Here is a 14,868-nt window from a genome sequence, read left to right as displayed (position 1 = left end):
GAACAATATGCCCAGTCATAACAGAAACTTTGGGTACAAACAGAGAAGGCAAAAATATTGTTATCAAGAAGTTAGCAGGATGAAGGTCAGACTGTTCCCACAAGGAAGAAACTAACCTAATCTTAAACAGAACCTAGTGTGCCTTAACTCCCTGAACTTCCTGTATCTGCATTTTATAAAAGCTGTACATATAAACAATAAAATTGACACTTGTTTGCAATGGCTCCTGGTGTCCCTCCCGTCCTCATTCTTTCCTCTTAAACTTTCTCTTCATCCCCTTGCCGCCTGCATTCGAGCCCTCGGTCGTGCTGGCAGCGACATTCTACATCTTTGAATCCTTCAATTACTATCACTAGTTTTGGTATTGTTAAAAGGTAAACTAAGGATCATGAAAATTTTGAAGAGTGTATTTGAGCAAACATCAAAGCAAATCAGGCAGCACCAAACTGAAAATGGCTAGGCACACTCAACTGCCAGAGCTAAAGCAAAGGCTTTATAGAGCAGACGTGGAAGCGAAGCAAGGAAATTGATTGACTATAGCTTAAGTGATGGCCTCATTTGAGAAAGCCTAGTTGGCTGTTCGTGATTAGTTGTTCTTAAGTTTCAGTTTCTTAACCTTGAGGTATTTACAGGGATCAACTCTGGCTTAGGTTTTGGTTTGCTTATACAGGATGCCAAGGCATTAGAGCCACCTCGGTCAAACGACCTCCCTGTTGAATTACTTTAACAGAACCAATGCTCTCTCTTGTGTATTTATTTGCTAGTCATACTGGGGAGACGACAACAGAAAAACAAAACCCCTGCCCTCATGAAGTTTATACTCTAGGTGTTATAGTTGTAAGTGAAGTGAGGAAGCTTATCTTTTATTTCATTTGAATCCCTCACTTTTCCTCCATATACTAATATTCAATAATATTTGCTGAATGAAAGAATGATCCATTTTCCTTTAAGCATCAGAAGCCATTTTCTTTATCTTTACAACTGAATAGTGGTTTACAGTTAAGTTTATCTCACTTGATGAAGACCATGAAGTATAGCACTGCTAAATGATATTTACATAATTCAAGCAGTTGGACTTTCTGAATGAATAGCTGTACTCACCAATCACCAGTTTATGAATGAGTAAGTGGGTCCTCACCAGACACTGAATCTACTGATGCCTTGATCATAACTTCCCAACCTCCAGAACTGTAAGAAATAAATTTATGTTGTTTATAAGCCACTGAGTCTATGGTATTTTTGTTATAGCAAAATGGGCTAAGACACTATGTAAATGGAAATTGTCGACTAAGGCTCTTAAAAGTAATCAGTTGCTATCCCACTAGGAATTCAAACCAAGTCCTAGAAATTTGCTATAAATCTCTAGTCTACATCTCTTGCAACTAAGTAACTGGTTTATATTTTAAACATCTGTACCATCTTGTACGGAATGATAGGAATTTGAATTTTTTTTCCTAGTGTCTCACTTTCTTACCCATATAGGCCTATTACCTATAATAACATTACCTACTGAAATAGATGCTACTGTTGCACACTCATTATTCCTCTATCTATCCCCTTTCTCTGTCTTTTTAACATAACCCTAATTTTGTTCACCTTCCCCAGATTGTCTGTGTCTTTCAGGAGAGGCTAGGATATGAATCTCAGTTGGTCTAGCCTATCTTGGAGGCCTCACCCCTTTGTTAGTGACAGGCATGAACGGGTGAAGCAATTTTAACTAATGAGATATGAGGGAAAATCTGCTGGGGGGAAAGGTTTTCTTTAGTCTTAAAAAGAGACCGAATATAAGGGTGTCCCCCTTTTCTTGCCTTTGGGTATTATCTGTAATCTGTAACTGAGACCATTTTAGGACCGTAAGGAAAACCAGACTGGAGAACAAGCCAACACACTTAAAGATGGAGGAACAAAAAGAGAGAAGGGACCTGGGTCCTTGACAATACTGTCAATTCATTGAATTAACCAACTCTGGTGATGGCCTGACCTCCACGCACCTAGCTATGTTAGGTAATAAAAAGGCTTAAACATTAAGGACATTTAGTAAGGTTTCTACCACTGCAATTAAGAGCATTTCTTCTCTCTCTCAATAGCTCCACTCCTAAATAGTAGGCTTCTCAATATAACAAGGTGTGGTAGATTGAATGCAATGATAACTGCTTAAATTTCCTCCTATGTTCAAGCTGCTCTTCCTATTAAAAGGTAGTCTATTTCAAGACGCTTCCCATGAGACCAGTCCTGCCAGCAGAATACAGAAGAAGTATTATGCATATATAAATATAATGCCAGTTCCAGACCTAGGTCTTAAGAGATCAAGCATCTTCCCTTCCTCCTTCACTGTTGGAAACCAGGATGACGTAAGAAAGCCTAGGCTAACTCCCGAATGATGGGCTACTACATGGAGAGAAACTTTATGGAGGAGAATCAAGTAACTCCAGCCAAAAGACAGCACCAAGACCACAACAATGTGAGTGACATCATCTTGGACCTTCCAGTCCCAATTAGGCCAAGAGGACTGACACATAAAGCATCTCTGCTAAGCCCTGTCTGAATTCCTGACCACAAAATTGTGAGCAATAAAACACCTGCTGTTTTTAGTCACTAAGTATTGGAGTACTTTGTTAGGCAGCAACAGCTGAAACACAAGGTTGTGTTATTTGTTCTCTTGCTTTGTAAAATTACCATAGTCTGTGCACAACGATTAAGAATTATTTAGTGAGCCACTCTGAATGCTAGTGAATATTTTTTTCCAAATATGTGTTTTAATTGTCTTAGCTCACAAAGGAGAACGTGTTTCTATGCATGTATCACCTTGTACTAACATTTACAAAATAATTAAATACTAATAAGAGGGGAAATATTTGTAACAAATGAGAGTTGATATCCTCAGCAAGTAAAAACCTCTCTCAGATACAAAAGAAAAATAGTTAACACCTCAATTTTAAAAATGGGAAAAGCTATTTCCATGAAGAACCATAAATGGTCAATAAACATGTGAGGAAAACACTTTAACTCAAGCTCATTAATTTAAAAGAAATGCAAGTTAAAACAACATGAGGCATCATTTTTTAATCTACTGAATAACCAAAGAAAAATTTAAACCCTAAAACTTAAGCCACCTAAGTTCCAGTGTAAAATGTTAAAATCCTGCATTAGAGGCGCAATGTCTGGGACCCCAGAGTGTCCTTGAACTACGGCGACTTCGGCGTCTCTGGTCACACGTTGCCTGACTTTGGGCAGAGTCTATGGCTGTAAAATGGGCATAAATAGCTACCGCACAGAGCAGTTGGAAGGCTCAAACGATACGCAGAGGGAAAAGAAATATAAATGGTTGTTACTTCTTGTCAGCCCGTTCATCCACTGGTTTACCTCTGTCGGCAGTACTGGAAATGCACAGGAATTACAGGAAAATCCAAATTACTTTCTGGAAAACTGGAGGTAAGATGACTCGGAAATGACAAGACACAAAGTCAGGAGGAAGAAAGCCAGGGTAGGAGGTGGCCGAGGCGTGGAGCAGTGCCCTAGGGGAGGGCGACGTCCCCCTAAGATCTCTGCCTCTAGAGCATCCTCGCCCTGGCGTCCACGCTCCGCGGGGCCGGCAGCCACCCCGGGAAGGCGATGGGACGGCCGGAGCCACACGATGATTGGTTGACTGTGAGCATGGGGCGGGGCGGATGGAGGTTCGGGAGGGCGCGCGAGCGGAAGGCCGCGAACGCGCATTTCCGGTCTTTGTGGCTGGCACCTGCAGGTCCGCGGCTCGTGCCCTGGCACCTCCTGAGCTTCGCGGTGAGGGACACGGGGCCTGAGGCGGAGCGGGGGCGGGGAGGGCGCGCGGCCGGGGCGGCGGGCGCTGGGTGGAGGAGCCCCGCTCCTCGGCCTGCCCATCCCCGGGTCTCGGCACCTTGTCCGGGCGGCGTCTCCGAGCGTCCTCGGGACGCAGAGGAGACCAGCAATCAAGCCCCTGCTTTCCAGCGGAAAGGGCAGTTATTCCCCCACCGCCGTGATTTCACAGATGCTGCGATTTAACTGGGATATAAAAATAGAAAGGCTAGTGCGGCAGGGCTGGTTAATAAACCACAGATTTGTAGGCTAAATATTCTGTTCTTTAAAGTTAACTAGTGTTAGTGTTCAAATATACTGATCTGTCTTGCTAATTCAAGGGTACACCCTTCTATCAATATTCTCCCATCCAAAGATCAGATCATGATCGGTTTATATATTACAAAATTAAAAACAATTATTTGTTGCCATATTTCGCTTTTTCAAATGTTTACTCCCCTATCTTCTAAGCTTTTTGAGAGTTGAGATTAACGTTTTTGCTTTTGTGTCTCTATATCTGACATTTGCGCACATGGTAAGCATTTAACAAATACTTCTTGGTTAATTCCTAGGTAGACTCATTTATTCACGAGCAAATACCTTTGTATCTTAATACCTGGCTCGGGACAGAGCCCATAATAAGTGCCTCAATGTTTGTTGAAGAAGCGCATTAAATACTAAATTTAATCAAATGGCAAACGTCCAACAATGTTTTTATTTAAATCAACTCATGTTTAATATGGATTTTAAAAAATGTTTTATTACTACCTAAATGAAAAGCACCATTATGTGCCATAGGTTAAAGGTAACTAAAAATGTTTAAAAATCAGCATATCAAATCCTAGCTAGATACTGTTACCCATGGAAGTCTGAGGCTTATAGTTTATTTAGAAGGGAATTCTGTAAGTAACATCTTCAGAAGATGTTAAAGACAGACTATTCTCCTTGATGCAAACAGGATTGAAAGAGAATTGAAAAGAAAATTCCTCAATATGTGATTCATGTTAGTATTGCATTCTTTTGCCTCTAAAATAATTTCTCATAGTATAAATGTAGGAATTCTACAAAATGAGAGGGACGTTGAATGAAGTGAGTGATTTTTAGTTTTGTCATTTGATTATTACTTAGTTACAGTCTCAAACGTGATCCCTTTCCATATATTACTCCGATGACTGAACTTTATTATTGTAAGCTCTTAGAGGTTTTTTTCATTGCTGTAAGTTAACAGTGCTTTTATATCCTTCAGGAAAGAAGAGATTACTCAAAAGAAACTCTGAAATAGAGGACCCAGTTGTAGTGAGCTTTTTGCTAAGCTGTTTCAGCCCAGAACGGCTATGGAATCCAGAGCAGTTTCAACCCCGGTACCTCAGAATTCTCAGGAACAAGAGCTAATACTAGTGAAAGTAGAAGAAAGCCTTTCTTGGGGTCAGAAACTTAAGCAGAATGGGAGTGCCCGATCCTGCCAGGAATTGTTTCGCCAGCAGTTCCGAAAGTTTTGCTACCAGGAGACACCTGGGCCCCGGGAGGCTCTGGGCCGACTCCAGGAGCTTTGCTGTCAGTGGCTGAGGCCAGAGCTGCACACGAAGGAGCAGATCCTGGAGCTGCTGGTGCTGGAGCAGTTCCTGAGCATCCTGCCTGAGGAGCTGCAGATCTGGGTTCAGCAACACAGTCCAAAAAGTGGCGAGGAAGCTGTGACTCTGTTGGAGGATTTGGAGAGGGAATTTGATGATCCAGGGCAGCAGGTGAGAAAAGGGAGATGTGATATGTTTTGGGAAAAGGAATCTACTTCCTGGAGCATGTGGTGGCATCATAAGAATGGGGTGAGAATTTGTCTCTACTGAACCATAACGCTGAAGTGACTACCAGGGCCATACCTGTCTCTGTCTTTAAACAGTTCTTTTGATCCTATCCGTCATCCCTGGAGATGTCTTCGGTGACCTCTTGGAGATTTTTACTAAGCATTTTCCCTAGGGATTTTCTCACAAAGACATTTTCTCACAAATTTTACTGATTTCAGGTCCCAGCTAGTCCACAGGGACCAGCAGTGCCATGGACAGATTTGACATGTCTTGGAGCATCCCAGGAGTTAACAAACATCGAACTCCAGCCTTTAAAGACACAGCTGAAACCCTGGGAACCTTGCCTTTCCCCCAGAAGCGGTAAGAAATAGAAACTCATCTGGGCCTGTTCTGGTCTTGAGGGTAGAGAATTAACGATATTTTACAGCATGCCCCACGTGAGCCTCACATTTATTATTCTAGAGTGGAGGTGCTCACTCTTGAGCACCTTTGTATTCAGCAGTCCTGATGAATTGCAGTCAGCCCTCCTTGTGTCAGTTTCCCCATCATTTATCCACTTATTCCTTCATTTCATGATTTAATAGGATGCTAATACACATCTGTATTGTGGTAGGCACTGGGTCTCTATCCTGAAAGAATTTTCAAGCCTAGATGGGGTGGTGGACAAGCAAAAAGGCAATTACAGGGCTTCCCTGGTGGCGCAGTGGTTGAGAATCCGCCTGCTGATGCAGAGGACACGGGTTCGTGCCCCGGTCCGGGAGGATCCCACATGCCGTGGAGCGGCTGGGCCCGTGAGCCATGGCCACTGAGCCTGTGCGTCCAGAGCCTGTGCTCCACAACGGGAGAGGCCACAACAGTGAGAGGCCCGCATACCACACACACACAAAAAAAAGGCAATTACAATACAATATAGGGTAGTAAATTACAGAATAATTAATGTACTATGGAGGCACATATAAAGGCACCCACCTAACTCATCCTTAGAGGTCCAAGGAGTACTTCCTGGAGGGAGAGACATCTAAGCTAGGACTTGAACTCTGAGTAGAAGAAAGCCAGGTAAATAGGTGGGAGGAGGAGATTCCCGAGCTAAAGGGAAAAACTGTTTCTCTGTTCACAACATTTCTGACACTGCATATGTGGGGTTTTCCCTCCCATTAAACAATTCTGACACTACCCAGAACCAGTGCAGACCCCACAGGTTAAGGTTTCAATCCCAAGAGACTGCCTCCCACATCAGACGCCAGTTGCATGTAATGAGTCCCCAGATTATCCACACTTCAGTTCGATCTGGCTACAAATTGGTGGTTCCACAACCCCCTTCTCAGGTTTCATAATTTGCTATAATGGCTCACAGAACTCAGGGAAACACGTTACTTACCATTACCGGTTCATCATAAAGAATAGAAATGAACAGCCAGATGAAGAGGTCCATAGCGCAAGGTCCAGAAGGGTCCTGAGCACAGGAGCTTCTGTCTCTCTGGAGTTTGGGGTTCACCACTCTCCTGGGTGCATTCACCATCCCTGAAGCTCTCTGAACCCCTTTGTTTAAGGTTTTTATGGAGGTTTTGTTAGGTAGGCATGATTAATTAAATCATTGGCCATTGGTGATTGATTAACTCAATCTCCAGCCCCTCTCCCTGGAGGTCAGAGGATGGGTCCGAAAGGTCTAACACTCTAATCAACCAGCCCCCCTGCCCTCCAAGAGTCAACTCATTAGCATAACCTCTGGCACCTTCTCATCTCTACCACAGAGGAAATTTTCAGGGCTTTTAAAAGCTCTGTGCCAGGAACTGGGGATGAGGCCAAATCTATATTTCCCACATTACAGTATTACACGAGCAAAGTCCACAAAATCCTGAAGGTGAGAGAATACAGTCCATTCCGGGAATTGCAGGTAATTCAATTTAACTTGAAGAGAGAACTCCTAGGGGAGAGCTGGTTAGAGGGAAACTAGAGAGGAAACTGGGACACAGGTTGTGAAAACGTGTCTGTCATCCTCATTCGTTTGTACAGTACAGTGGGGAACAGTTGAAGGGTTTTAGACAAGTGAGTGACATGATCAGATTTGTGTTTTAGGACTCAGTTGCAGAGCGGGAATGGATTTGAGGAAGGCAAGAGTAGAGTCTGGTTAGAGACAGTTGTAATCCAAGTGGCCACAGTGAATAAATCAAATTGTATTGTGGTGAGAGGTGGGAAGGATCACGGCTGACTCCTGTTCTTCAGCATTTAACTTGAATTGCAGTAGCTGGTCATTGTTAAACGTGGAGCATGTGGGAGAGGAGTTGAGGGTGATACTCAGTTTTCAGTTTTGAACAACTTGGTTAATGGCGGTGCTATTCATATAAATGGGAAAACATAAGGGAAAAAAATACATATGATGATGTGTTTAGTTTGGGACATTTTGGTGCTTGTCAAATATTTACAAGTAATATGGCCAATTAGCATTGGATACGAGTCTAGAGCTTCACAGAACTGGGATAGAATTGGGGATCTGGGGAGATATTAGCTTATAACATAAGTAGCGATTGAAGCTTAGGACATAGAGAGTTGGTGGAGTGAGGATGTATGAGAGCTCAGAACAGAACCCTGAGGAACTCGTGTTCGAGTGATTGACCTTGAACCTAAGAAGCAACAGCCACAGAAATCAGGCTAATGTATTTGGAAGAGAGTGGCTCTGGAAGGAAGATGTGGTCCCCAGTGTCAGTGCTACAGAGAGGCCAACTAAGTAAGATCCAGAAAGAAGCCACTGGATTTAGCAGCTATGAAGTTGATTTTGATGAGAGTAGTTTGGGGGGTGGGAGGTGCACAGGTATGGCAGAAACCAGTTACAGAATGGGAACGAGTACAGACAACCATTTGAAGAAGCTTTATTCTCAGTGGGAGTGAGGTTGCATGAGGGAGATGTATAGGCAAGGAGCTTGATTTAAAAAGATGAGAGAGACTTGAATTTATTTAAATGCTGACACACAGGAGTCAGCAGAGAAAGAGATTGAAAACAATAGGCAAGGAATAGTGGGTAACTGATCAACTGAAGTCTCAGAGGAAGCAGGAAAGGATAAATTTCAAACTGTAGATGTAGGCCTTAGTATTAGAAAGGAGGAGAGACCCTGTTTTGACCAGTTAAAGAAAAGATACATGCAGATGGCTTTATCTTTGTAAATAGAAGCATCTATTTTCTCTCACATTGAAAGTGGAGAAATAAAAAGTTGTGTTTTTTGCTGTTATCATTTCAGGTTGTAAGAACAATGGATCAGCAACAAAGAAGGACGTTTCAGGAGAGAAATCGCAAAGACTTCCCCAGGAGCCTTCATTTGGAGGAATTAGTGAACATGAAAGCAGTTCGGAGTGGCAGCAAGGAAGTGCTACCGGGGAGAAATTAAGAAGATCCCCTTCCCAAGGGGGCAGTTTTAGTCAAGTAATCTTCACACACAAATCTCTAGGAAACAAAGACCATCCTGAGCCCCAGAGAAGCTTGATTCTAAATACAAACTCTATAACATATCAGAAAGTTCCTACAGAAGGGAGACCTTACAGGTGTGATGTATGCGAGCACAGCTTCAAACAGCATTCTGCTCTAACACAGCATCAGAGAATCCATACTGGAGAAAAGCCGTACAAATGTAGCCAGTGTGGGAAGGCCTTTAGTTTGAGGTCCTATCTTATTATTCATCAGAGAATTCATAGTGGTGAGAAAGCATATGAATGTAGTGAATGTGGGAAGGCCTTCAACCAGAGCTCAGCCCTCATTAGACATCGGAAAATCCATACTGGTGAGAAAGCTTGTAAATGTAATGAATGTGGCAAAGCATTCAGTCAAAGTTCATATCTCATTATCCATCAAAGAATTCACACTGGTGAGAAACCCTATGAGTGTAATGAGTGTGGGAAAACCTTTAGCCAAAGCTCAAAGCTTATTAGACACCAGCGAATTCATACAGGAGAGAGACCTTATGAATGTAATGAGTGTGGAAAAGCTTTCAGGCAGAGCTCAGAGCTGATAACCCATCAGAGAATACATAGTGGAGAGAAACCCTATGAATGTAGTGAGTGTGGAAAAGCCTTCAGTCTGAGCTCAAACCTCATCAGACACCAGAGAATTCACAGTGGAGAGGAACCTTATCAGTGTAATGAATGCGGCAAAACCTTCAAAAGGAGCTCAGCCCTTGTTCAACATCAGAGAATCCACTCTGGGGATGAGGCTTACATATGTAGTGAATGTGGGAAGGCTTTCAGGCACAGATCAGTCCTCATGCGCCATCAGAGAGTCCACACTGTAAAGTGACTTATGAATACAATGAACACTGTAAATACTTGAGTCAGGCTTCTATCTTTGTTAGTCAAAAGGGTTTAATTTACTTTGGAGTGAGACTTCATGAAAGTGGTTGTACAGTACTAGGTCTCGAATCAGTCTGACTTTATTACAGCACTTGCCAGTGCTCAGGCACATTGTCCCCTGAAAGCTTTTCCTGTGACTAATTAGAAGAGCAGACAGAAGAATCATTGCTCCTTTCTCTTACCAGTAAGAATACTCAGGAACTGCGAAAGATGGGACTATAACATGGAAACATCATTTTCCATGAGAATGTCACGAAGAGGGCACAGCAGCTCTGTCACTGCATCGAACTGTCAGTGGTCCAGATTTGGAGGATGGTGTGGAGAGTATGAGGGACATTTTGTCTCAGGAATGCAAAAATTATACTGACCAGTTAAGAACAGTGGCAGGGCAGCAAGATATGGGGAAACAGTTTCATCGATGACTTACTGAGCCCAAGGCAGACCAAAAGTGAGATAGTGAAAAGAAAATACAAATTAAGTTATCCAACAGTTATTTTTTGAGTGGCTGCTTTGTGCCAGGCACTAGAGATACAGTGGAAAATAAGACCATATCTTCCGTTTGACGGACAACACACGCAGGCAGTGACACTGTGGTACGATCAGTGCTGTGTGATGTTAAGGAGTACCTGACCCGACCTTGGATCAGGGAAGGCTTCTGAGAAAAATAATCTGAAGGATGAGTGGCCAGGAAGGTAGGCCAGCCAGGAAGAAAGTCTGGCACATCTGAGGAAAGGAAAAGGCCACTTTGCCTGGAGTATTCCTTTCGAGTTCCTTTTGAAGTGGATTCCTGTCTGTAGGAAAAGCATGCATGTGGCCAGAATCTCTGTTTACTACAGTGCCTATAGTGAAACATGAGCCAGTGGAGAAATTTGTTAATAGACAAAACGTGGAGTCCTTGGCGCATGGGGTGGTGAGGAGCTTTGTCTTGGTTTGTATGACCCCAGGGTAAGGGTTAAAATGTAGTTTCCTTGTCCAACCTGGAGGCTAGGCCTTCCACGTGGGTGAGGGCAGGGGGCCAGAAAGAGCCCAGTCTAGAAGTTAAGAGTCTTAGAGTTCCAAATCTCACCCTCACAGACATAAGGACTCCTTTGGTTCTTAAGACGTGACCAGCGCTTCTGTCGGCTTCCTCCTAACTCCCCAGGCTCCACGTCAGAAGCCGCTATGGCTGCTGTATCATTTGTTTCTGGGTCTGTACTTCCACAGTTCCTAGTGTGCACCCCTAGGCTCAGGCGCTAAAAACTTCCTCCATTGCTGGGTCTGTTACTCTCCAGGCGCCTCACATGTGTTCAGTTTTGTCATATCAGCAGTATTTCACAGTCTTGTGAATTTTGTTAAAGACCATACTAAAGGGAGATAACAGTAACAGTCACGGTCCATCCAGAGAGACTGCCCTCTTCTGAGGGACCCAGCAGGAAAAGGATCTCTAGACTGGTGCTTCTCAGTGCAATGCAGAAAGATGTATAGGTTTAGTCAGCAACAGAAAGACATGTTACTTAGAATACCCAATAGGTCAGAGTTAGAACACACCTTACCAAAAATTCAAACCTTTGGGAATCTCGAGTCCTGTATATAGGAAGAGTTTTCATGAGGATAAATAGAGAAGTAATGCTTCTGTTGGGGCAGGAGCATGTACTAACTAGTAAGAATGACAGGAGGACTAGATGCCCATGCTTGGAGAGAGAATGTGAGAAAAGAAACGGCTAGGTTAAATAACAAAATAGCATGGTAAAGCTATTCAACTCATATTCCTCTTCCACAGAGGAAGATCCAATCAAACTGAAAAGGGCAAAACAAATGTTAAGTAGGAATTGATACAACATATATTACAAAAGGCAAATAATCTTTATATAGAGGGTTCTTACATATATTGGTAAGAAACATAATAGGTACTTGCAAAGGGCTTTGTGTATATGTGTTACTTCTCAGCTCATATTTTGCAGATGAAGAAGTGAAGGCTTGAGGTCATGGCTTACTCAAGGTCATGTAGCTACGAAGTGGTGAGGTCAGACTTTAAACCCAGGCAGTAGGAATCCAGAAGGCGTCTGAGGAGCCACTTCTCTGTACTATCTCCCCATGAAAAAGTCCCAATAGAAAAAAGTAGTACTTAAATAGGCAAATCACAAAAGAATAAATGCCAATGGACAGTAAATATTAGCCTTGCTAGAATTAAAAATGTATATTAAAGCAAGCGTTGAGATGGCACTTTTTTTCCCTCATAAAACAGAGATTCAGGGAAATTGGGACTCTAATGCTGCTGGTGAGATGTGAATAGATGCTGTCTGTGGCAATCAATACCAGAAGCCTTAAACATTGCCTTTGACTTTAAAATTCTACCTGGTAATGTATGCTTCAGAAACCATCATGAATGTATACAAAGTCTAAAAAGCTGTTAAAAATGATGTTGATTAATATTAAATAAGAGCGTTCATATCTTAAGTAAATATAAGATGATATGTACAATATGATTTGTGTAAAAATATATGCATTAAAAATATTGGAAATATGTATAATCTCAATGCTATACTGGTTATATCTGAGTAATAAGATTATAGGAGATTTAATTTTTTCTTGTGTTTGTATCTTCCAATTTTTTCTACAATAAATATCTAAAATTTCTAAGGTTAGAGAAAAAAAGGTTTAAAAGGGAATGGAAGCCCAGGATAGCTGCGAAATTATCAAGAAAAGCATGTGCTTTCTATGGCATCTTTGTGCCTTCCAAGTCCTAGGCAGTTAGCTAACTCGTTAACTGATCTGTGACTTCCTAACTGGTAAATGACAATGGCAGATGTACTCATCTCACTAGTGTAAAAAAAAAGTGCAAACTATAAATCTCTGTGCAAATCCAAGTTATTTGCATGAAGGTGATTATAGTTGAGAAAAGCGATAGCCTTGAAGTAAAGACCTCTGTTTTCGTTAGTGCTTCTCCATGCATTCTGCAGCCATAAGCAAGTCACCTGACAACTCTGGACCCTCAGTTTAAAAGAGCTGAAGTAGGTGATCTCTTACAGTTAAAGCTTCAACAGTCTATATGAAACAGGGGGTACAAAATAGGTGGATGTCAAAGGTAATTGTTTTTTCCTTCACCAGAGTTGCCTGAGGAAAAGTAATCCATCCCTTTCCTTTCTGCTCAGAACCCTAATTTTCTCTTGGTGTAGAGGCAGTCCACTGTTTACCTTAAATGGGTCCCGCGCAGATTCATGGATTAAAAAAGATGTGGAATTTAGGGAAAGTGCTTAATACCAGTTTCCTACCTCTCCACTCCTCCCTCCTCACTTCCACAGCCTGCAGTTAACACTGTCCAGATGAGAGGATTAAAAATTTAAACAAGTCTGACCTTGGTCTCTCCAAGCCCCCTTGTGAACAACTTTGCTTCTTTTGCCCCGTAAAGTGAATCCTCAGAGCAAGGAGGATTGCCGATCATTTCCATGCAGAAGGAACTGACCTGAAGAGCATTTCTGCAAAGTCAAGAGGAAGGGTGAGCGGGGTAGGCAGACCTACCCCCTGCTCTCTGATGGCCCCAAACCAGATGTTGCTGCTCAGTAACTTTATCGTTCACAGCTGTCTTGTTGGCAGGCACAAATGATGATAGATCTAAAGGGTCATGGGGTGTTCCTGCACATGTGTGTCTATTAAGGACCTGCTGAGAGGGTAGGGGAAAGCTGTGGCATTCTCCCAGGCTCTTCGCCAAGGTGGGGAAGCGTCCTGATTCTTGTGGACGATGCGTCTGTTTGTAGAGGCTACTTGCTTTTATTCCCATGTTCTTTGAACCACAGTGCAGCTCCAGATGTCCCCTCAATTTTGTGACTTCACCTGGTAAACTGCAGCCCCAGGGACTAGGTATCGTTTTCAGACACGTTTTGGCCCAGGAATCAAAGCTAAGACCACCAATTCCCTGCCTTCTTCCCACAACTCCTTCCCCCATTCTCCCAGGGCATCTCCATTCGTGTAACGGTGCTCCCTATTACTGAATGATTAATTTCAAAGCAAAACTTAAAACTCAAATTTTATTACGAGACATCTTGCATTACATTCTAATACTAAATAAAGTATAAACAATGAGGTCCTACTGTATAGCACAGGGAACTATACTCAATATTCTGAGATAAATCATAATGGAAAAGAATATGAAAAAAGAATGTGTATATATATATATATATATATAACTGAATCACTTTGCTGTACAGCAGAAATTAACACCACATTGTAGATCAACTATACTTCAAAAAAATTTTGTAAATAAACAGTTGAAGTATATAATCAAAAGTATAAGTGTTAAAATCAGTTACTAAAAATGATTTACCAAACAAGATTTTCACCAAAAAATAAGTACACATATATTAGGGTTGGGGGGTTAAAAGAAATCTACTAGAAGTACTCCAAAATGTTAACAAAGTTTCTATGGATGGTGGGATCGTGGGTGATTTATACTTTCTCATTTTCTGTACTATCAACATTTACATTTAATTCACAATCAGTAAAAAAAATACTAAATGGTATTAAAAACATGAAATCATTTGATTGTCACCCACAGGAAAAGGCAACTCTCTATCCATTTGAAGGATCTTTTTAGATTTCTGACTAGCCTCACTAATAAGCCTACAACCTCTGCACACAAAAGCTGTCCCCCTAATTTCACCTCTCCTATTACCCACAACAGCTTTGATTATCACATCTTCTTCAGAAGTGACAGTATCAGGAAGGGAAATCAGGACATCTTAGAAGAGGACTCAAACTTTCTCTTAGGTATTAACTGCCCTCAGCAATTGTGAGTTAATTAAAACTGCCAAAATAAAAATTGGAGAAGTAGAGTTTTGAGGAATATTCAACAAATATTCATTGCCCTCAAGTAGCTTAGTATCTGTGAGTCTGGTGATGAGGGGAGGGAACAGGGAATGAGGAAGGCAGACCTCCCATTCCTGTG

At 42.1% G+C, this 14,868-nt stretch overlaps 1 protein-coding gene and 1 long non-coding RNA gene across 3 annotated transcripts in view; one reads left to right on the top strand and one right to left on the bottom strand.

Moving 5' to 3' along the window:
• LOC136792713 (uncharacterized) overlaps window positions 1-3,589 on the bottom strand; it is a 64,942-nt gene extending 61,353 nt beyond the window's left edge. For both annotated transcript variants that reach the window (XR_010836933.1, XR_010836934.1), the window contains exons 1-2: window positions 3,364-3,589; window positions 1,102-1,188 (exon numbers count right to left, since the gene is read on the bottom strand). This is a non-coding gene — a long non-coding RNA (uncharacterized lncRNA). The remainder of the gene's footprint in view (window positions 1-1,101; window positions 1,189-3,363) is intronic.
• A 127-nt stretch (window positions 3,590-3,716) lies between these two features.
• The window catches only part of LOC131742929 (zinc finger protein 271), a 52,421-nt gene continuing 41,269 nt past the window's right edge, over window positions 3,717-14,868 (top strand). The window contains exons 1-4 of the mRNA XM_059041366.2: window positions 3,717-3,780; window positions 5,060-5,555; window positions 5,831-5,972; window positions 8,846-9,885. Of these exons, the coding sequence (XP_058897349.2) occupies window positions 5,148-5,555; window positions 5,831-5,972; window positions 8,846-9,885 (1,590 nt within the window). The 5' untranslated portion in view covers window positions 3,717-3,780; window positions 5,060-5,147. The remainder of the gene's footprint in view (window positions 3,781-5,059; window positions 5,556-5,830; window positions 5,973-8,845; window positions 9,886-14,868) is intronic.

The sequence above is a fragment of the Kogia breviceps genome, chromosome 15 (assembly GCF_026419965.1).
Source record: "Kogia breviceps isolate mKogBre1 chromosome 15, mKogBre1 haplotype 1, whole genome shotgun sequence".
NCBI classification, from domain to species: Eukaryota; Metazoa; Chordata; class Mammalia; order Artiodactyla; family Physeteridae; genus Kogia; species Kogia breviceps.
Note: the sequence above shows the minus strand (reverse complement) of the source record. Positions and strands in the feature narration are given on the sequence as shown.